The sequence below is a fragment of the Ceratotherium simum genome, chromosome 7, assembly GCF_057802395.1.
Source record: "Ceratotherium simum simum isolate JZ-2026a chromosome 7, ASM5780239v1, whole genome shotgun sequence".
In the NCBI taxonomy this organism is placed as follows: domain Eukaryota; kingdom Metazoa; phylum Chordata; class Mammalia; order Perissodactyla; family Rhinocerotidae; genus Ceratotherium; species Ceratotherium simum.
This window is the reverse complement of record NC_141906.1, coordinates 34,339,226-34,362,401: the sequence shown is the minus strand read 5'-3', so window position 1 is coordinate 34,362,401 and position 23,176 is coordinate 34,339,226. Positions and strand designations below refer to the sequence as shown.

The 23,176-nt window shown below is 41.9% G+C and overlaps 1 protein-coding gene across 2 annotated transcripts in view; it reads right to left on the bottom strand.

Annotated features, from left to right (window-relative positions):
- The window catches only part of USP35 (ubiquitin specific peptidase 35), a 40,463-nt gene that overhangs the window by 3,810 nt on the left and 13,477 nt on the right, over nucleotides 1-23,176 (bottom strand). For both annotated transcript variants that reach the window (XM_087433508.1, XM_087433506.1), the window contains 3 exons: nucleotides 18,461-18,654; nucleotides 1,463-1,556; nucleotides 438-544 (listed from right to left, as the gene is read on the bottom strand). In XM_087433508.1, the coding sequence (XP_087289634.1) occupies nucleotides 438-544; nucleotides 1,463-1,556; nucleotides 18,461-18,654 (395 nt within the window). The remainder of the gene's footprint in view (nucleotides 1-437; nucleotides 545-1,462; nucleotides 1,557-18,460; nucleotides 18,655-23,176) is intronic.

Genomic DNA, 23,176 nt, shown 5'->3' with positions numbered 1-23,176 from the left:
GCATTTAGACACGTACACATGCAGGAGTATGCAAGAGGGAGGATATGTGCAAAATGGCATCCGTGCACATGCACTCACAAGCCAGGCACACACGCTACTAACCTGCATACAGGCACACAAACCTGCTACATAAAGACGTGCCACGTCTATGTGCACATGCCCCCAGAGCTGTGACAAAGACAGACACACACTCAGGCAAGCACAGCACAGTGTATACGCACACACTTACCCCTCCCAGGTCACAGTTCAGGTCAGCATCTCCCAAACTGCCCTCACACTCAGCCACGGCCCCCACACCCATGGCACACATCTTCTCTGAGCCTTCCACAAGTGCAGTGCAGTGCCCCCATTTCCAGGAAGAGGCAACACCGCTCAGAGGGGTGGGGCTTTCCCCCAGCCTGCAGCCCCCATGCAGAGCCAGACCTGGCCCCTCTTACCGATCCAGCAGGTATTTCAGGTACTCTGAGCAGTCCTGTTGCGTGCCGGGGCTGAACCAGGGTGTCCAGGATGCAGAGAGGAAGTTCTCAGGAGAAATGGCAGGCCGCTAGGACAAGACAGGTGGATGGCAGGGTCAGGAGCAGAAGGCCGCTCACCAACCAGCTCTGAGGGTCTACCTGGGGACTCTGCCCCAAACTTGCTGGCCTCCTCACTGAAGTCCTCGCCCTTCCAATGTCCCTGACCCATCCCACCCCACCACGTCCACACAGCCTATGAGCCAGGCACTGGAATCCATGCAGATGAACCATCTGCTAGGAATTTGCCCTTCCCTGACACAACTCATACTTTCCAGGCCTTTGCTCACTGCCATTCCCTCTGCCTAAAATACTCTTCTCCTCGTCAAAAGCTTAGCTATAGCGTTCAGGTCCCAGATGCATAAGTGTCACCTGTTCCATGTCTTCCCAATGGCTCGCTCCCCCATCATAATCAACCTCTCCCTCCCTTGCACGCCCACAACATGCTGCATTTCCCTCTGTTCAAGTCCCTCTATTGAAGCACTACAATTGTTATCTGCAGGCCCATCTTCCCCACCAGACTGTGAGCTCCATGAGGGCAGGGACCATGGCTTACTCATCTCCGTGCCCCAACACAGGCCATACATAATGCTTGGCCAAGGGCTCTAGGGTCCATGAGGGCAGAGACAGTGAACAAAACAAATACAGCCTTCAGGGTGCCTGGCAATGTGAGTGCTCAAAAATGGCAGCAGATGAACAAAGCAACACCTAGTGCAATGCACTGAATCACTGATGGGAAAGATTTGGGCAGCACATCACAGAAGGGGCTCAAGGAGGCACTCCCTCTCCTGCCCAGTAGGGGCACTGAATTGGCCCCATGGGCTCTGGCCATGAACCCATTCCACCCTGGACTGGGGCTCAACAGCCAGATGCAGGCAGGTCCTGGGGAAGAGGAAAGTGCCAGACCGGAGCCTCCTCTCCACCACCACCCCGAGTCCCCCTGCACTCACCTGGCTATGCTCCAGGAAGGCAAAGAGCCACTGCAGCTTGGTCATCAAGGGCTGTGAGTTGTTCTCAGTCAAACGGAGCACACAGTGTCTGAAGCTTCAAAACAAAGCAGAACACACAAGGTAGGCCAAGGGCACCAAGGAGCCTCTGCTTGCTCATATCGCAGGCAACCCTGGGCCTCCAGGCTAAAGGCAGAACTGACACTGGTGGCTCAAGTCTGGGCCAGCAGCCGGGGAGGAGGAGCACCTAAACAACTCAGCTTGGACAACAAGGTGACCCCTGCAGTCCCTTCTGGCCCTGACAGCTAGGACTCCAAGATTCCAAGATCCAAATGTCCTAAGGTCCTATGGTCTCAGAATTCTAAGGCTAGAACTCACTGCCATGCTCCACAGTCCGTGCAAATACCATCACCAACCACTCCAGCCACTCACATACTTCTCCCTGCTTCCCCGGGAACTGGCGAACGTTCAGATCCATCCAGAGCAGTAGGCCTTGCACCAACCTCAGCCCTCCAAGTCCACTCTTACAGCCCCTCCCCAGGGCCCCTGCCATTGGCCCTAGGATCACCCCCAGGGTTCCTCTGGCCTTCAAATGAGGGAGGCAGGGGCCAATGTGAGGAATATACTGAAAGAAGAAGACACTTCTGGGGTAGACTGCCCCCCAGGGATGGGGTCTGATCCTCTGGGAGACAGGAAAAAGCCCCTCCTGACACCCACATTCCCTGGAACAATCCGATTCCCAGGCCCCAGCTTAGCTCCAGTTCTGACAAGAAGCTCTGGGAACACAGGTCAGGTGTCTCTCCAAACTGAGCCCACTGTGCAAAACAGCATTATGAAGTGTGGTCCACTGAGCAGTCTGCAACAAGATAAGTTCAGAAACTGAGAGCATTTAGAAACCTGTATAATGATCAGACGTTGCTACGACCACACAAGGACGTGATCATTTTTCTGCTAAGTCATTTTTTGTATTTTACAAAAGTAATGGTCTGCAGCAGACTGTAAATTAGAAAACTAAAATAAAACTAGTCCTTCACCAGGCAGTTAAGCATGAGCAGCAGTACCTTAGGAAATCCTAGATCAGCTCCAACCTCCTCCTACTGGACCCAAAGCTCAGAGAGAAGAAACCAACTTGAGGTCCTACCGTTAAGCCAGCAGCAAAGCTTACTTTCACTGTGACTCTCAGAAAAGATGTCTAAGTATGGTAATGATGAAAGAATAGTTGAAAAATCAGCAGAACAGAATAGAGAGCACAGAAATAGACCTCCATAAATATAGTCAACTGATCTTTGACAAAGGAGCAAAGGCAATAATACAATGGAGCAAAGACAGTCTCGTCAACAAGTAGTGCTGGGACAACTGGACATCCACATTCAAAAAAAATCAATCTAGGCACAAACCTTACACCCATCACAAAAATTAACTCAAAGTGGATCACAGACATAAATGTAAAATGCAAAACTATAAAACTCTTAGAACATAACACAGGAGAAAATCTAGATGACCTTGGGTACGGTGATGCCTTTTTAGATACAACATCAAAGACATGATCCATGAAGGAAATAATTGATAAGATGGATTTCATTAAAATTAAAAACTTCTGCTCTGTGAAAGACAATATCAAAAGAATTAGAAGACAAGTCAGAGACTAGGAGAAAATATTTGCAAAAGACACATCTGATAAAGAAGGACTGTTATCCAAAATATACAAAGAACTCTTAAAACTCAACAAGAAAACAAACAACCCAATTAATAGGACAAACATCTTAACAGACATCTCACCAAAGACATACTGGTAGAACATCAGCATGTGAAAAGACACTCCACATCACATGTCATCAGGAAATGCAAATTAAAACAACAACGAGATACCACTGCACACCTATCAGAATGGCCAAAATCTGGAACACCGACAACACCAAATGCTGGCGAGGATGTGAAGCAATAGGAACTCTCATTCATTGCTGGTGGGAATGCAGAAGGCACAGCCACTCTGAAAGACAGTTTGGCAGTTTCTTACAAAATTAAACATACTTTTACTATATGATCCAGCAGTCACACTCCTTGGTAATTACCCAAAGGAGTTGAAACGTTATGTCCACATAAAAAAGTGCACATGGAAGTTTACAGGAGCTTTATTCATAACTACCAAAACTTGAGAACAACCAAGAAGTCCTTCAGTAGGTGAATGGATGAATAAACTGTGATACCTCCAGACAATGGAATGTATTACTCAGCCCTAAAAAGAAATGAGGTATCAAGCCATGAAAAGACAAGGAGGAACCTTAAATGCATATTACTAAGTGAAAGAAGCTAGTCTGAAAAGGCTACATATTGCATGATTCCAACTATATGACATTCTGGAAAAGGAAAATGATGGAGATAAAAAGATCAGTGTTTGCCAAGAATTGGAGGGGGATGAATAGGTAGAGCATAGAGGATTTTTAGGGCAGTGAAAAGACTCTGTATGATACCATAATTATGGATGCATGTTATTTATACATCTGTCCAAACCAACAGAATATACAACACAAGAGTGAACATAATGTAAACTATGGACTTTGGGTGATTATGATGTGTCAATGTAGGTTCATCCTTGGTAAAAAAAAAAAAAAAAAGTACCATTCTGGTGAGTGATGTTGATAATAGGGGAAGCAATGCAAGTGTGGGGACAGAGGGTATATGGGAAATCTCTATACCTTCCTCTCAATTTTGTTGTAAAACTAAAATTGCTACCACCCCCCACCCCACGAAAAAAAGAGGATTCTGGGAAGATGGCAGAGAAGGAAGCACCAGGAAACTGTCTTCCTACCTAGACAAGGATTGCACTGGCAGAATCTGATGTAACCATTTTGGAACTCTGGAGTCTGCTGAACACTTGCAACTTCCAAGGGAAGGCTTCCACTGTAAAGTGTGGTGAGTTCAGCTCTTAAGCACAGTAGCAGCTGCCCATCCCCCACCCCCAGCCACGTGGCAGGCAGCTGTGCACATGTTCCTGGAGCAGCTTATACAGAGTTTGCAGGAGCTAGGGTGGGTAAAAAGGACTCTCCCCAAATATTAAGCGTCTGTGCTCTTACTGCTGCTTCTAATCACAAGTTGCAAAGAGGTGAGCAACCATTGTGGCTGCACCTCCCCCTTTTGTTGCAAGCCCCTCCACCTCAAGGTAAAGTGACTTTCAGGAGATTAAAGGACTGGCGCCCTTTCCCCCAACTCCTCTTCACTTTTCACTTTTCCCCTTTTGGGAGCCAGGCATTAAAGACTAGGACATTCAAAAAAACATATACAGGGAAAATTAGAAAGTGACCACACATGCCCAAGGAAAGGCTCAAAAAAGACATACGAAGACATCAAGTTTACACCTCAGACTGATCCTCGGCACAGAAACAGCATACAACAATAAAAAACAAAAACAATAATAAACAACAGCAAACCCTGGGAAAGGGGGAGAATCTCATTTCCCCAGTTACCAGATTATTAAACTCAAATGTCCAGGGTTCACAAACAATCAAAAGACATACAAAATAAGAGGAAAGTATGGCCCATTCAGAGGAAAAAAATAATTCAACAAAATCTGTCCCCGAAAAAGACTTAATGGCAGATGTATTAAAGAAAGACTTTAAAACAATGATCTTAAAGATGATCAAAGAACTCAAGGAAGATGTGGAGAAAGTCAATGGAAATATCAATAAATAGATAGAAAACCTAAAAAGAAACCAAAAAGAAATTCTGGAGCTGAAAAGTACAATAACTAAAATGAAAAATTCACTAGAGGGATTCAAAGGCAAATTTGAGCAGGCAGAAGAGTCAATGAACTTGAAGATAGGACAATGGAAATTAACAAGGCTTAGGAACAGAAAGAAAGAAGTTGGAAGCAAGGTGAAGAGAACCTAAAAGACCCATGGGACACCATCAAAAGGACCAATATATGCATTGTGGGAGTCCCAGAAAGATAAGAAAAAGGGGCAGAAAGAATATTTGAAGAAACAATGACTGAAATGTTCCTAAGTTTGATAAAAGACATGAATATAAACATCCAAGAAACTCAACAAACTCCAAGTAAGATGAATTCAGAGATTCACACTGAGACACTATAATCAAACTTCAAAAAGCCAAAGACAAAGAGTGAATCTTGAAAGCATCAGGAAAGAAGCAAATCCTCACATACATGGGATCCTCAATAAGATTACCATCAGATTTCTCATCAAAACCTCTGGAAGCCAGAAGACAATGGGCAAATATATTCAAAGTGCTCAAAAAAAAAAACCTGTCAACCAACATTCCCAAATTCTACAAAACTGTCCTTCAAAAGTGAAGGAGAAATCCAGACATTCCCAGATAAACTGAAGCTGAGAGAGTCTGTGGCCACTAGACCTGTCCTGCAAGAAATGCTCAAGGGAGTCCTGCAGGGTGAAAAGAAAGGACACAACTCAAAGCTGTGTAGAGAAATAAAGATCTCAATCAAGGTTAATACCTGGGCAATTGTACAAGCTAGTATTATTATAACTATAGTTTGTAAGTGTACTTTTTGTTTTCTATATAATTTAAGAGACTAATACATGTAAAGAAGATAACAATTATTAATAGCTAGTATTGTTGTAACTTTGGTTTGTAACTCCAAATCTTGTTTTCTACATAGTTAAGGAGGCTAATGCATTGGAATAATTATTAGGTTATGTTTTGGGGCACACTGTTTAATTAATTAATTAATTTATTTGTTTATTTATTTATTTTTGTGAGGAAGGTCAGCCCTGAGCTAACAACCGTGCTAATCTTCCTCTTTTTGCTGAGGAAGGCCAGCTCTGAGCTAACATCTATTGCCAATCCTCCTCCTTTTTTTTTTTCCCCCAAAGCCCCAGTAGATAGTTGTATGTCATAGTTGCACATCCTTCTAGTTGCTATATGTGGGAAGCAGCCTCAGCGTGGCCGGAGAAGCGGTGCGTCAGTGTGCGCCCAGGATCCGAACCTGGGCCGCCAGTAGCAGAGCGCGCACACTTAACCGCTAAGCCACGGGGCCGGCCCTGGGGCACACTGTTTTTAATAAAAAATAAAAAATAAAAAATAAATAAAAAAAAAAAAAGATTTTATTTATTTTATTTTTTTTCCCCCCAAAGCCCCAGTGGATAGTTGTATGTCGTAGCTGCACATCCTTCTAGTTGCTGTATGCGGGACTTGGCCTCAGGATGAACAGAGAAGTGGTGCCTCGATGCGCACCCGGGATCCGAACCCCGGCCACCAGCATCGCAGCGCGCGCACTTAACCACCAAGCCACAGGGCCAGCCCAAGCACACTGTTTAAAGATGTAATTTTGTGACATCAACAACCAAAAGGAGTGGGGATGCAGCTATAAAGGAACAGAGTTTTTGTATGTTATTGAAGTTAAACTGCTATAAATTCAAATTAGAATATTATAAGATTAGAATGTTAAATGTAACCCCCATGGTAACCACAAAGAAAACAGCTATAGAATAAACACAAAAAGAAATTAAGAAGGAATTTAAACATTTCACTACAAAAAAATCAACTGTACACAAAAAAAGACAGGAATATAGGAAATGAGGGACTAAAAAAACTATACAGCATATAGAAAATAGCACAATGACAGAAGTAAGTCCCTCATTATCAGTAGTTACTTTAAAAGTAAATGGATTAGACTCTCCAATCAAAAGACAGAGATTGGCAGAATGAATGAATGAGATTCAATGATTTGCTGTCTACAGGAGACTCACTTGAGATCCAAAGACACAAACAGGTTGAAAGATAAAGAATGGAAAAAAGATATTCAAAAGAGAGCCGAGATGGCTATACTAATATCAGATAAAATAGACTTTAAATCAAAAAAGTTTACAAGAGACAAAAAAGGAAATTATATATTAATAAAATGTTCAATACAGCAAGAAGATAACAATGATAAACATTTACACACCTAATGACAGACCACCAAAATATATGATGCAAAAACTGACAGCATTGAAGGGAGCAATAGACACTTCCACAATAGTTGGAAACTTCAATACTCCACTCACAACAACGGATATTAACAACCACACAAAAGATATGTAAGGAAACAGAGGACTTAATACAATAAACCAAGTAGACCTAATAGATAGATACGGAATACTCTACCCAACAGCAATAGCATCCACATTATTCTCAAGTGCATATGGGACATTTTCCAGGAAAGACTGTAAGTTAGACCACAAATTAAGTTGCAATAGATTTTTAAAAAGACAGATATCATACAAAGTATCTTCTCTAAGAGATGAACTTAGAAATCAATAACAGAAAACTGGAAAATTCACAAAATTGGGGAAACTAAACAATACACTTTTAAACAACCAATGGATCAAAGAAGAAATCACAATCAAAATTAGAAAATACTTAGAGATGAATGAAAACAAAACACAACATACCAAAACTTACGGGACACAGCAAAAGCAGCACTAAGGGGGAAATATATAGCTATAAACGCTGATACAAAAAAACAAGAATGATCCCAAATCAACTACCCTACTTTACAACTAAAGGAACTAGAAAAGGAAGAACAAGATAAACTCAAAGCTAGAGGGAAGGAAATAATGAAGATTAAAGTAGAGAAATATGAAACAGAGACTAGAAATACAATAGAGAAAAATCAATGAAACCAAACGACTCTTCAAAAAGATCAACAAAATTGACAAACCTTTAGCTAGATGGACTAAGAAAAAAAGAAGACTCAAAGTACTAAAATCAGAAATGAAAGCGGGGACAATACTACTGATTCAACAGAAATGAAAAGGACTATAAGAGAGTACTATGAACAACAGTATACCAACAAATTAGATAACCTAGATGAAATGGACAAATCCCTAGAAACACAAAACCTACCAAGACTAAATCATGAAGAAATAGACAATCCGGATAGACCTATAACTAGTAAAGAGGTCAAATCAGTAATCAAAAATCTCCCAACAAAGAAAATCCATGGACCTGATGGCTTCTCAGGTGAATTCTACCAAACATTTAAAGAAGAACTAATACCAATCCTTCTCCAACTTTTCCAAAAAAACTGAAGAGCAGGGAACACTTCCTAACTTATTCTATGAGGCCAGCATAACCCTGACACCAAATCCACACAAAGACAGTAAAAGAAAAGAAAACTACAGACTAATATCCCTTATGAACATTGATGCAAAAATCTTCAACAAAATACTAGCAAACAGAATTGAGCAGTATAATAAAAGTACTATACACCATATCCAAGTGGGATTTATTCCTGGAGAGCAAGGATGGTTCAACATACAAAAATCAATCAATGTAATACACAACACATCAACAAAATGAAGGGATTAAAATCACACAACACCTTTTCATGAGAAAAATACTCACCAAAATAGGAACAGCAGGAACCTACATCCAAATAATAAAAGCCATATATGAAAAAACCCCAGTGAACATAATACTCAATGGTGAAAAACTGAAAGCTCTTCCTCTAAGATTAGGAACAAGACGAGGATGCCCCCTTTCACCACTTCTATTCAATATTGTACTGGAAGTTCTAGCCAGAGCAACTAGGCAGGAAAAAGAAATAAAAGGCATCAAAATGGAAAGGAAGAAGTAAAACTGTGTCTATTTGCAGATGATATGATCTTATATGTAGAAAATCCTAAAGTCTCCACAAAAAAGCTGTTAGAACAAATAAATGAATTCAACAAAGTAGCAGGATACAAAATCAACACACAAAAATCTTTTCTATACATTTCTGTACACTCACAATGAACAATCCAAAAAGGAAGTTACAAAAACAATTCCATTTACAATAGCATCAAAAAGAATAAAATACTTAAGAAGTAACCAACAAGTGAAAGACTTGTACAATGAAAACTACACAACATTACTGAAAGAAATTAAAAAAGACATAAGTGAATGAAAACACATTCTATGTTCACGGATTGGAAGACAGCATTTAAAATGTCAATCTTACCAAACATGATCTACAGATTCAATGCAATCCCTATCACAATCCTAATGACATTTTTTGTAGAAAGAGAAAAACCCATTCTAAAACTCACTTGGAATCTCAAGTGGCCCCAAATAACGAAAAACAACCTTGAAAAACAAGAACAAAACTTGAGGACTCACATTTCGTGATTTTAAAACCTAACACAGAGCTACTGTAATCAAAACAGTGTGGTATTCGCATAAAGACAGACATATAGACCAATGGAATAGAATATAAAGCCCAGAAATAAACCCTCGCATACACAATCAAATGATTTTTGACGAGAGCGCCAAGACCATTCAAAATGGGGAAAGGACAGTCTTTTCAAGAAATGGTGCTGGGAAAACTAGATATCTACATGCCAAAGAATGAAGCTGGACCCTTACCTAACACCATATACAAAAAGTAACTCAAAATGGATCAAGTACCTAAATTTACAATAAAACAATAAAACTCTTGGAAGAAAACATAGGATAAAAGCTTCACGACATTGGATTTGGCAATGATTTCTAGGTTATGACACAGAAGGCAGAGGCAACAAAAGAAAAAAATGGACAAACTGGACTTTATGAAAATGTAAAAATTTTGTGAATCAAAAAACACTATTTAGGCTTCCAGTTCAACAGAGGAGGATCCTGAATTCACCTCTTCCCATGGATACACCAAATACACAGCTACATATGGAACAATCCCCTCTGAAAGAAATCCAAAAACTCACGAGACTCTTACACATTGGGGGATGAGGAAAAACCCACATTGAAACGGGTAGGAGAGGTCAAGACACAATCTCACCAGAAACCCCATGGCCATCCCCATCACAGTGACCCCAATCAGGAGGGAACTGACATCTCCCACCCTCTCCCTGGGGAGAAAAGGGTTTGAACCCCACATCTGGGACCCCAACTTTTAAGACCTGCACCAGAGAGACAGGCCCCCAAAACATCCACCTTTGAAAGCCAATGGGGCGAGCATCCATAAGATCCACAAGGCTGTAGCAAACAGTTTTTAAGGGGCTCTCATGTGGACTCAGTGTGGATAATCTCCCAGGGCCAGCACAGACGCAGCTGACTGAAACACACCCAGTTTTTCTGTGAAAGAGGCCTATTCGCTTATCTTGAAAGCTTCAGCCTGAGAAGCAGGCTTCTAATCTACAGCACATCTAGGGGCCAACTGAAATACTCTCCAAAGATCTCAGAGGCTGGCAGACGCCACCTACACACACTCCCTCTGCTTTACTCCAGGTTGCTGGTGTCTTGAGGTTTTTGCAGCTCCCACCCAGGGGACACCCCTTGAACGCCTGGCTCTGGTGGCCAGCAGGGCTTACGTGGGTCCCACAGGACTGCAACTCACAGAGAAACAGTTCTTAACCGGCTACCCCCCAGGGCACAGCACAGAGGCAACAGACAGAAACGCACAGTCTTTCCACGAAAGACGACAAGTAGCTTATCTTCACAGCTGCAGTGTGAGGGGCAGATTTCTAATTAAACACACATCTCGGGACTGACGGCAACCCTCTCCACACACTAAGGTGGTCAGTGGCACCATCTTAACGCTGTCCCTCTGCCCCACTCCAGAGACACTGGTGTCTCTGAAACAGGAGCTTGTGCACACGTTTGGTGCCCCAGCTTTTGTGGCTGCTGCTCAGAGGACACATCCCTGATAGCCTGGCTCTGGTGGTCAGTGGGCTTGGGCTTGTGTTCATGAGTTCAATGGGATGGGAGCAAACAAAAATACAGTTCTTAACTGGCTGTACCCCCAGAGCTCAGTGCAGAAGGAGCAGACAGAAATGCCCATCTCCCAGTCTTCCTCTGAAAGAGGTATTCTTGCATACTTTAAAAGCTGCTGCCTAAGGGTCCAACTCCCAATCAGCCTACATCCAGGTGCTGAATGAGATCCTCCCCATTGGGACAATGACAGGTCTTGGCAACTGAGAAAAAAGCAGGCTGCTTGGACAATCACCAAGGTTTCAGAGACAACCAAGAGCTAGGTCAGGGCCCAATGATAAGCTTTCTTTACATGAGGCCACTCCTTAAACTGGGAGAACTGGCTGTTTTACCTAATGCATAGAAACCAACACAGAATATCAAGGAAAATGAAGAAACAAAGGAATCTGTTCCAAACGAAAGAACAAGATAAAACAGAAGATTTTAATGAAATGGAGATAATAAGTGATTTACTTGATAAAGAGTTCAAAATAATAATCATAAAGATGCTCACAAAGGTAAGGAGAACAACGCGTGAACAAATGAGAATTTGAACAGATAGAGAGAAAATATAAGAAAGTACCCAAGAGAAATCACAGAGCTGAAGGATACAATAACTACACTGAAAAAATACACTAGGGAGGTTCAACATCAGACTAGATGAAGCAGAAGAAAGGATCAGCAAACTCAAGACAGGGCAGTAGAATTCATCTAATCAGAGGACCAAAAAGAAAAAAGAATGAAAAAGAGTGAAGACAGCTTAAGGGACTTATGGGACAATATCAAAAGGACTAATATTCACATTATAGGGGACCCAGAAGAAGAGAGAAACAGGCAGAAAACTTATTTGAAAAAATAATGGCTTGGGCTGGCCCCGTGGCTTAGCGGTTAAGTGCGTGTGCTCCAATGCTGGCGGCCCGGGTTCGGATCCCGGGCACGCACTGACGCACTGCTTCTCCAGCCATGCTGAGGCCGCGTCCCACATACAGCAACTAGAAGAATGTGCAACTACGACATACAACTATCTACTGGGGCTTTGGGGGAAAAATAAATAAATAAAAATTATTAAAAAAAAAAAATAATAATAATGGCTGAAAACTTCCCTAATCTGGGGAAGGAAACAGACATCCACGTCCAAGAAGCTCAGAAAGTCCCAAATAAGATAAATCTAAACAGACCCATACTAAGACACATAATCAAACTGTCAAAAGTTAAAGACAAGGAATCTTAAAAGCAGCTAGAAAAAAACAATTTGTTATGTACAAGGGAACCCCTATAAAAACCTGCATATTTTCAGCACAAATTTTGCAGCCCAGAAGGAAATTATATGATATATTCAAAGTGCTGAAAGAAAAAGACTGCCAGCCAAGAACACTCTACCCAGCAAAGCTGTCCTTCAGAATTGAAGGGAAGATAAAGAATTTTCCAAACAAGCAAAGCTGAAGGAGTTTATCACCACTAGACCAGCCTTACAAGAAAGGTTAAATGAACTTCTTTAAGCTGCAAAAAAAGGGTGCTAATCAGTAACAAGAAAACATATGAAAGTATAAATCTTACTGGTAAAGGTAAATATATAGTAAAATACAGAATAATCTAATGTTGTAAAGATGGGTTAATCACAAAGCTAGTATGAAGGTTAAAAAACTAAAGTAGTAAAAATAACTATAACTACAATAATTTGTTATTGGATACACAAGATTAAAAAGATATAAATTGTGACATCAAAACACACAAAACGTGGCCGAGGAGAACTTTAGAATGAATTCAAACTTAAGTTATCAACTTAAAACAGACTGTTATAAATATACTTGTTTTATGTAAGCCTCATGGTAACCACAAGGCAAAAACCTATAGTAGATACAGAAAAGATAAAGAGAAAGAAATCTAACCATGCCACTGTAGAAAATCATCAAATCACAAAGGAAGAGAGCAAGAGCAAGACAAGAAGAAAAGAACAAAATAATTACAAAAGAGCCAGAAAATAATTTAAAAAATGGCAATAAGTACACACCTATCAATAATTACTTTAAATGTAAGGGAACTAAATTCTCCCATCAAATGACAGAGGTAGCTGAATGAATTAAAAACAAAACTCATCTATATGCTGCCTACAAGATACTCACTTCAGATGTAAGGACACACAGACTGTAAGTGAAGGGCTGGAAAGAGACATTCCATGAAAATGGAAACCAAAAGAAAGCCAGGGTAGCTATACTTATAACAGGCAAAATAGACTTTAAGACAAAGACTGTAATAAGAGACAAAAAAAGATCATTATATAATAATAAAGGGGTCAATCCAACAAGAGAATAAACATTTGTAAATATTTATGCACCCAACATAGGAGCACCTAAATATATAAAGCAAATATTAACAGACCTAAAGGGAGAAATAGATGGCAATACAATAACAGTAGGGGACTTTAATACCCCACTTTCATCAATGGATAGATCATCCAGAGAGAAAATCAATAAAGAAACATTGGGCTTAAATGACAAGTTAGACAAGATGGACATAACAGACATACACAGAACATTCCAGCCACAAGCAACAGAATACATGTTCTATTATTCTATTCAAGCACACATGGAACATTCTCCAGGATAGATTATATTAACATATGTCACAAGTCTTAATAAATTTAAGATTGAAACCATATCAAGCATCTTTTCCAACAACAATGGTATGAAACTAGAAATCAATTACAAGAAGAAAACTGGAAAAATCACAAATGTGTGGAGATTAAACAACATGCTACTGAACAACCAATGGGTCAAAGAAGAAATCAAAAGAGAAATCAAAAACTACCTTGAGACAAATGAAAATGGAAATACAGCCTATCAAAACTTATGGAATGCAGCAAAAGCAGTTCTAAGCGGGAAGTTCATAGCAATGAATGCCTACATTACGATACAAGAAAGATCTCAGATAACCTAACTTTACACCTCAAGGAACTAGAAAAAGAACAAACGAAGCCCAAAGTTAGTAGAAGGAAGGAAATAAAAAAGAGCAGAAAAAAATGAATTAGAGACTAAAAAGACAACAGAAAAGATCAATGAAACTAAGAGCTGGTTTTTTGAAAAGATAAAATAGACAAAACTTCAAATAGACTCACCAAGAAAAGTGAGAGAGGACTCAAATAAAGAAAATCAGAAATAAAAGAGGATAGATTAGGGGCCAGCCTGGTGGTGTAGTGGTTAAGTTCACACACTCCGCTCTGGCGGCCCAGAGTTTGCAGGTTCGGATCCCAGGTACGGACATACTCACCACTCATCAAGCCATGCTGAGGCGGTGTCCCACATAGAGCAACTAGAAGGATGTACAACTATGACACACAACTAGCTAGTGGGGCTTTGGGGAGGAAAAAAAGGAAAAAAGGAGGAAGACTAGCAACAGATAGTAGCTCAGGGCCAATCTTCCTCAAAAAAAAAAAAAGAAAAAGACAAGAGATTACAACGGATCCCACAGAAATACAAAGGATCATAAGAGACCACTATCAACAATCGTACACCAAAAAAATTGGACAACCTAGGAGAAATGGATAAATTCTTAGAAACATACAACCTGTCAAAACTGAACCACGAAGAAACAAATCTGAACAGACCAATTACAAGCATACCTCATTTTATTGCACTTCGCAGATATTGCATTTGTGTGTGTGTGTGTGTGTCTGCGTGTGAGGAAGATTAACCCTGAGCTAACATCTGTTGCCAATCTCTTCTTTTTGCTGAGGAAGACTGGCCCTGGGCTAACATCCGTGCCCATCTTCCTCTACTTTACATGGGATGCCTGCCACAGCATGGCTTGACAAGCGGTGCATAGGTCCACACCCAGGATCTGAACCCACGAACCCTGGTCTGCCAAAGCGGGGCAGGTGAATTTAACCACTACACCACTGGGCCGGCCCCAGATATTGCTTTTTTTTTTTTTTTACAAGACCCTCCACCAACAAAAAGATTATGACTTGCTGTGCTGAAGGCTTGACGACGGTTAGCATTTTTTAGCAATAAAGTATTTTTCAATTAAGGTATGTACATTGTTTTTTTAAAACAGAATGCTACTGCACATTTAATAGACTACAGTACAGTTAAACGTAACTTTTCTATGCACTGGAAAACCAAAAAATTTGTGTGACTTGCTTTATTGTGGTGGTCTGGAATGAAGCCTGCAATATCTCCGAGGTATGCCTGTACTGGTAACGAGATTGAATCAGTAATCAAAGACCTCTCAACAAAGAGAAGACCAGGACCAGAGAGCTTCACTGGTCAATTCTACCAGGCATTTAAAGAAGAATTAATACTAATCCTTCTCAAACTCTTCCAAAAAACAGAAGGAGGGAATACTTCCAAACTCATTTTACAAGACCAGCATTACCCCAATACCAAAACCAGACAAGGACACTACAAGAAAAGACAATTACAGGCCAATATCCCTGATGAACAAAGATGCAAAAATCTTCAACAGAATATGAGACCACATTCAACAATACATTAAAAGGATCATAAACTATGATCAAATAAGACTTATGCCAGGGATGCAAAGATGGTTCAGCATCCACAAAACAATCCATGTGCTACACCACATTAACAAAATGAAGAATAAATATCACACGATCATCTCAATAAATACAGAAAAAGCATCTGACAAAATTCAACACCCATTTATGATAAAACCTCTCAACAAAGTGGGTATAGAGGGAAGGTACCTCAACATAATAAAGGCCAGATATGACAAGCCCACAGCTAACACCATATTCAATCAGGAACAAGACAAGGATCCCCACCCTCACCATTCTTACTCAACACAGTACTGCAAGTCCTAGCTACAGTAATTAGGCAAGAAAAAGAAATAAAAGGCATCTAAATGTAAAAAGAAGAAGTAAAACTGTCACTATTTGCAGATAACATGATATTATATACAGAAAACCCTAGACTCAACCAAAAACCTGTTAGAATAAATGAATTCAGTAAAGTTGCAGGATACAAAATCAGTATACAAAAATCTGTTGCATTTCTATACACTAATAACAAACTATCAGAAAGAGAAATTAAGAAAACAATCCCATTTACAATTCCATCACAAAGAATAAAATATCTAGGAATAAATTTAACCAAGGAGGTGAGAGACTTGTACACTGAAAACTATAAGCAATTGATGAAAGAAATTGAAGACACAAATAAATGGAAAGATATTCCATGCTCATGGACTGGAAGATTTAATATTGTTAAACTGTCCATACTATTCAAAGCAATCTACAGATTCAATGTAATCTCTATCAAAATTCCAATGGTATTTTTCACAGAAATAGAACAAACAATCCTAAAAGTTGTATGGAATCACAAAAGACCCCAAATAGCCAAAAAATCTTGAGAGAGAAAAACAAAGCTAGAGGCATCATGCTCCCTGATTTCAAACTATATTACAAAGCTATAGTAAACACAACAGTGTGGTATTGGCAAAAACACATACACACAGATCAATGGAACAGAATAGAGAGCCCAGAAATAAACCCACACATATATGGTCAATTAATTTATGACAAAGGAGCCAAGACTATCCAATGGGGAAAGGATAGTCTCGTCAATAAATGGTGTTCAGAAAACTGGATAGCCCTATGCAAAAGAACAAAACTGGACCCCTATCTTACACCATACACAAAAACCAATTCAAATGGATTAAAGACTTGAACATAAGACCTGAAACCATAAAATTCCTAAAAGAAAACACAGGATTAGCTAAGCTCCTTGACACTGGTTTGTTAATGTTTTTTGGATTTGACACCAAAAGCAAAGGCAACAAAAGCAAAAATAAATAAGTAGGACTACATCAAACTAAAAAGCTCTGTATAGCAAAGGAAACCATCAACAAAATGAAAAAGCAACTTACAGAATGGGAGGAAATATTTGCAAATCATATCTGATAAGAGGTTAACATCCAGAGTATATAAAGAACTCATACAACTCAATAGCAAAAAAACCAAACGAGTCGATTAAAAAATGGGCAGAGGATCTGAACACACATTTTTCCAAAGAAGACATACAGATGGCCAACAGGTACATGAAAAGGTGCTCAGCATCACTAATCATCAGGGAAATGCAAATCAAAACCATAATGAGGTATCACCTCACACCTGTTAGAATGGCTATTATCAAAAAGACAAGAAATAACAAGTGTTGGCAAAGATGTGAAGTAAAGGGAACCCTTGTGCACCGTTGGTAGAAGATAAATTGGCACAGCCACTACAGAAACCAGTATGTAGGTTCCTCAAAAAATTAAAAATAGAACTACCACATGACCCAGCAATTCCACTTCAGGGTATATGCCCAAAAGAATCAAAAACAGGGTCTCAAAGAGATATTTGTACACCCATGTTCAGAGCAGTATTATTCACAACAGCTAAAACATGGAAGCAACCCATGTGTCCATCAACCAATGAAGAGATTACCAAAATGTAGTATAAACATACAGTGAAATATTATTCAGCCTTAAAAAGGAAAGAAATTCTGCAATATGCTACAATATGGAGAACCTTGAGGACATTCACTAAGTGAAATAAGCCAATCACAAAAAGACAGATACTGTATGATTCCACTTATATGAGGTACTTAAGAGGAGACACAAAATCACAAGTATAACGGTGACTGCCAGAGGCTGGGGGGAGGGGACAATGGGAACATGGGGAATTATTATTTAATAAGTATAGATTTCCAGATTTCTAAGGTGAAAGGGTTATGGGGATGGATGGTGGTGACAGCTGTACAACAATGTGAATGTACTTAATACCACTGAACTGTACACTTAAAAATGGTTAAGATGGTAAATTTTATGTTATGTGCATTTTAACACACACAAAAATAGAAAGTATTTTTAAAAGATGTCTACTTCTGTGGCTGAGACCTTGAGTGATTTTTAAGCAAGCCATAACTTGGACAGTAGCCACTGACAATAAAGATTTTGTTTTAGTAAAGAGGGGGGCACGTCTATTACCAGGGTGAGTGGGAGTTCTACTCTAGAAGACACAATCCACCATCATGGACTTGAGGAGAAATGTCAGTGACATCAACCAACTCAGAGCAGACCCCCTTCCCACTGCAGCCCCGCCCCATCTCGAGTTGTCGTCCAGTCTTGACCTCTTGTCTTGGCAACGGCCTGGAGCCCTCTGGGACCTCGCATCTGCCCTTCATGTATCCACAGACCTCAAGGAATTATGCCAACAATGCAAAGCAAGACCCACCCTCTCCAACCCCCACCCCTACCTCCACCCACCAGGGAGCTCAAAGGGGAGAAGCAGAGGCAGACAAGGAATTCAAAAGCAGCACCTACTCGGAAGCCATGAATAAGGCCTGAAGGATGCTGTTCACGTAGCACGTGTTGCCCAGATTGATTAAGCCAATCTTGCCCGTGTCTGACTTGGCCATGAGCCGGGGGTAGAAGCCAGCCAGCTCGCTCTTCTGAGAAGTCCAGGCATCCTGCCCCAGCAGCTGCTTGATACGGTCCTCGTTGGGAACATGGAGGTCCTGAGGAGGGAACAAGCCAGCAGGACGGTGGGGGCCAGGGTCAGCTCTAAAAATATCACCTCCTCCAGGAAGCCTTCTTGGACTACAACCTACCCCACAACTGCCCAGGCAGACCGCCCCACAAATGTTCTAGAGATGTGTGCGAACAGCCCTGTTTCCAAACTTATTCTTGGTTCTCATTTTGACATATGGGCCTTCTACATGATATTTCATGTCACAACTGCCTCAAGAAGGTAGTAAAATCCCCATTTTATTAGATGAAAAAACCAAGACTCAGACAGATAAAAGAATTTTCCGGGGTCATATAGGCACTAAGCAAAGAATCTGTATGTCCTTAGAGCCCGGCGTGTGACAGACTCTCAGCAATGACAACACTGGCCCACCAGCCAGAACCAGCAAGATCTCAATCCTAGTCCTGACTCTTGTCCTCACTAGCTGTCCCCTCTGACTGAGCCAGTTAACCTCCCTGGGCCTCAGTTTCCTCGTCTGTCAAGTGAGGATACTCCTCCCCTCGATCAGTTTGGCACTCTATACTTTCACGGTGCTCACACACAAAGATGCTCTCGTTCACCTCCTACTTTTAGGTTTGCAGAGTCAGCTTTTTTGAATCAGTCATCCCCCTGGAACTTGATCCTACAGACAGGACGGTGGGAGGATGCCGGGGGTCTGAGGTATGGGTCCTGGGTCACGGGCTCGGGGATTAGCACGCTTTCCCACTCCTTATCCTTTTTCACATTACACAGCTGCACCTAAAAGCATATTACCAAGCACTGGTTCTAATAATGATATATTTTAGAGAAAAACACCTAAGCGTAACGCAGTTACCTACTAAATTTTAGCGACATTCGTAACAGTTCCTCCAGCCCTGTTCTTATTTCCAGATCCTGAGCACAGTCCCTAGATTTGTCCAGGGCTCCAGAGCTTCAAACCAGCTTCGCACCAAACACTCTCGTCTCCCTGGTGCACGTCCTCTGGCCACTGCAGAAGCTCTGGCTCAAGCAGTGGTTTAACACTCTGCTCACTCATTTCCCAGGACCATTTATGAGATAATTTATCAGATTAGTCAGTCACCTCTCACAGATGATACAAAATACAGGAGCTGCCAGAGGCTCAGTACCTTCTCTCTCCGTCCCTGCTTTTTCCTTCCTGTTCTCCCCTATCCAATCCCCACTCCACACACAACATGAACAAAAAGGCAGACAGACAGAACCCCACACCCGCACGCAGGCACACACAGAAGATGCAAAAATATCCACACCAGAAAAAAACACTTAAATGCCATTTTTCCCACAGAAGGTAACTTTGTATTCTCAGGAAAATAAAACAAAACTTCCAAATAACGCTCAGGCTCCTCATGTTACTAGAAATTTCCACACGACTCCCTTAGTAAGGACCACAGTTCCCAGAGAAACTACTGTAACCTGATACAACTGCCTAAGTGAGAGAACTTTCCAGAATTTATTAAGAAGCCTGTATACAAAGAAGGATGTATTCGTAGAATGCATGTGAAAGAATTTTATAAACAATAAAATCTTATGGATAATTTGCTGCCGTGCCTTGGCTTGTACCAAGGGGTATTCAAAACCACAGGACAAAAGTAGCATATCTTGGGGACGGCCTGGTGGTGTAGTGGTTAAGTTCGTGCACCCTGCATCAGCGGCCAGGGGTTCGCAGGTTCGGATCCTGGGCGCAGACCTACACACCACATATCCACATGCTGTGGCGGCATCCCACATAAAAAGTAGAGGAAGATAGGAAGATGGGCACGGATGTTAGCCCAGGGCCAATCCTCCTCAGCAAAAAGGGGACGATCGGCAACAGATGTTAGCTCAGGGCTGATCTTCCTCATCAAAAAAAAAATTAGCATATCTTCCTGGAGCTATAGTCTCTAATAGTCAAGGAAGAAAAATATATTTATATCAAAACAAATGTTTGTAATTATGAAGTACATACTTGAATCTTCGAAATAAAATGAGATTTTAGAGAAACTCTGAGCTTGTGTCAGGCTGCTTGGGGTAAGTCCCCTCCTCTGAGGTCAAGCACTTCGGTGGAAACGTTTGAGAAGCCCAGGTCTGCTGGATTCAGCAGAGTCACTCAGCCTGGTTTTCAAGGCCCTCTGCCCTGCTGATATTTCTGATTTCCCCTCCAGTCCACAGAACACTATGGCCAAATTGGACTTGCACGTTCCCACCCCCATGCCTTTCCCTCTGACTTATGTGGAGTGGCCTCCTCCTGCGAGTTTCCATCCCTCAAAGTCTACGTTTACCAGTCTAATAAAGCCTAACTCCCTGCACCTAGTGCTACAGGTGTTTGCAGACTCACCTTGTCCCTTGGATCAGACTATAGCCCCTACTGCAAAGCCTGGGTCTCACTCAGCATGGGTTTCCCTCAGTGTTCAGTGCAGGGCCATGCTCCCTCCTCTTCGCTCACACTTGCCTGATAGCATCCTTCACACTACGGGCATGTTCATTCACTCACACACATTTACCGGGCACAGAGATCAAAATGACGTGGTCCCTGCCTACCAGAAGCTCACCATCCAGCAGGAAGCAGTAACAGTCACCCCCAACAAGTGGAAGTCCTGTCTCCTCTGCTCACCCACCTCAGTGACAGGGAGCTCATGATCTAGCAAGGCAGCCGCTTCTATTGTAGGTTAGCTCTGACTATTAAAAAATTCGCATGTTAAGGTGGAAAAACTGAGAAGATCCAAGTAAATGCCAGAGGTTTCGTTTCTTGTATCTACCCACTCTCACTCATGGTGGATTGTTCCCTTGTGTGTTTTGTAATTTGTGGATTATAAACTCATCTTTAGGGGGCCAGCCCGGTGGCACAAGCGGTTAAGTGCACGTGCTCTGCTGCGGCAGCCCAGGGTTCGCCAGTTCGGATCCCAGGCACGCACCGATGCACTGCTTGGCAAGCCATGCTGTGGCAGCATCCCATAGAAAGTGGAGGAAGATGGGCATGGATGTTAGCCCAGGGCCAGTCTTCCTCAGCACAAAAGAGGAGGATTGGCAGATGTTAGCTCAGGGCCGATCTTCCTCGCAAAAAAAGAAGAAAAAACTCATCTTTAGTAGAATTTTATCTTTGTGACTTGCAAGCAGTTTCATTTCTGTTTCTACTAGGCAATCCTTGGGTATTACAAGTTTATGACTACTTTTAATGTTGTTGTCTGAACTTAGGGGTCCCACAACCCCAAAGAAGATAAGCATTAAACCCCTAAATCCACATGAGGGCGGGCCAATGATTACAAATTTCTTTTTTCCCAATCCAGAGCCCAGATCAAGCCAGAAAAGTTTCCTTGATGTCTATTTGGGACCATGTGTATATTTTTTCTAGACCACTCTTTTGCTAACGGTAAAAACTGTCTTGGGTCCTAACTTATGTGGGCCTCATAGTGCTAACTCCATACTGGGGACAGGCCCTAAGCCTCACCTCCTGCCCCACCAGCTCAAGCCCGTTGGTGACTGAGGCTGGCCATCCCACCCACCGTCCGTCCCCACCCCGAGGCAAGAGAGCATCATCTCTCACTTACCAGTCTGGAATTCGGTTTCTCTTCCTTTCTGGCCCCTGGGGATTCGACCTTACTTTCTTGCAAGCTCAGCTACATACTTAAAAAGACATTTGCTGTATTTTAACAAGCCTTTCTAGGTGTTTCGTAGTGGGACACTTTTCAGGTTTTTTATCTCCTGTACTACAGAAATGGAAGTCAGATCAGAGGTTCTGAAAGGGCCACCACCTACCTAGACCTCTTTCACCCAAGCTCGGACCTGCCCTCTGTATCAGGCAATGGGAAAGGGCTCAGCAACCCAGGGCTCTGGCTGTGTCTCTCACAAATCACCAAACCTCTCCAGGTCTCATTTCTCTCATCTATGAAACTGACAGAATCACAATACCTGCTTCACAGGTTTCTCGTGAGCGTCAGAAAACAAAATATATGGGAAAATGCTATCGATGTGGCACCGTCTACAAATGTTAGTTACTGTCTTAGCAACCTAGCAAGCCCAGGTCAGAAGCCCACTCTTCCTTGTAGCCTCCTCCTCTAACTGGAGAAGATCTTTCCCTCCTCTGGTTCCTCCCTGCTCTTGGGCCAACTCTCACAGGCATTTCATAAGCTGCTTAGATCAGAGTTACTTGTATACAAGTCTGTCACCCCACTAGCCTGCAAGCTCCTCAATGGGGGGGACTTAGTCTGCCTCATGCCCGTGTCCCCAGTTCCCAGCCTGGGCCTGGCACAGAGTAGGGCATCAGTAAAGTCATGTGAGCAACTGTAAACAATCCCTGCTCTGGAGTGCTCAGTCTGGGGAGAGACAGACACACAGAGAGAGAGTGACAACATGTAACAGAGGGATGCACTGGGGCTGTGGGAGCCCAGAGAGACCCTGAGTCAGCCTGGGGTGGGTAGGAAATTGAGAGTTATCAGGGAAGGCTTCCTGGGGGAGGTGACACTTAGGAGGTAACACCTGAGGGAGCAGAGCCTTAAAGAATACGTAGGAGCCATCCAGGCAGAACAGAGAAGGGTTTA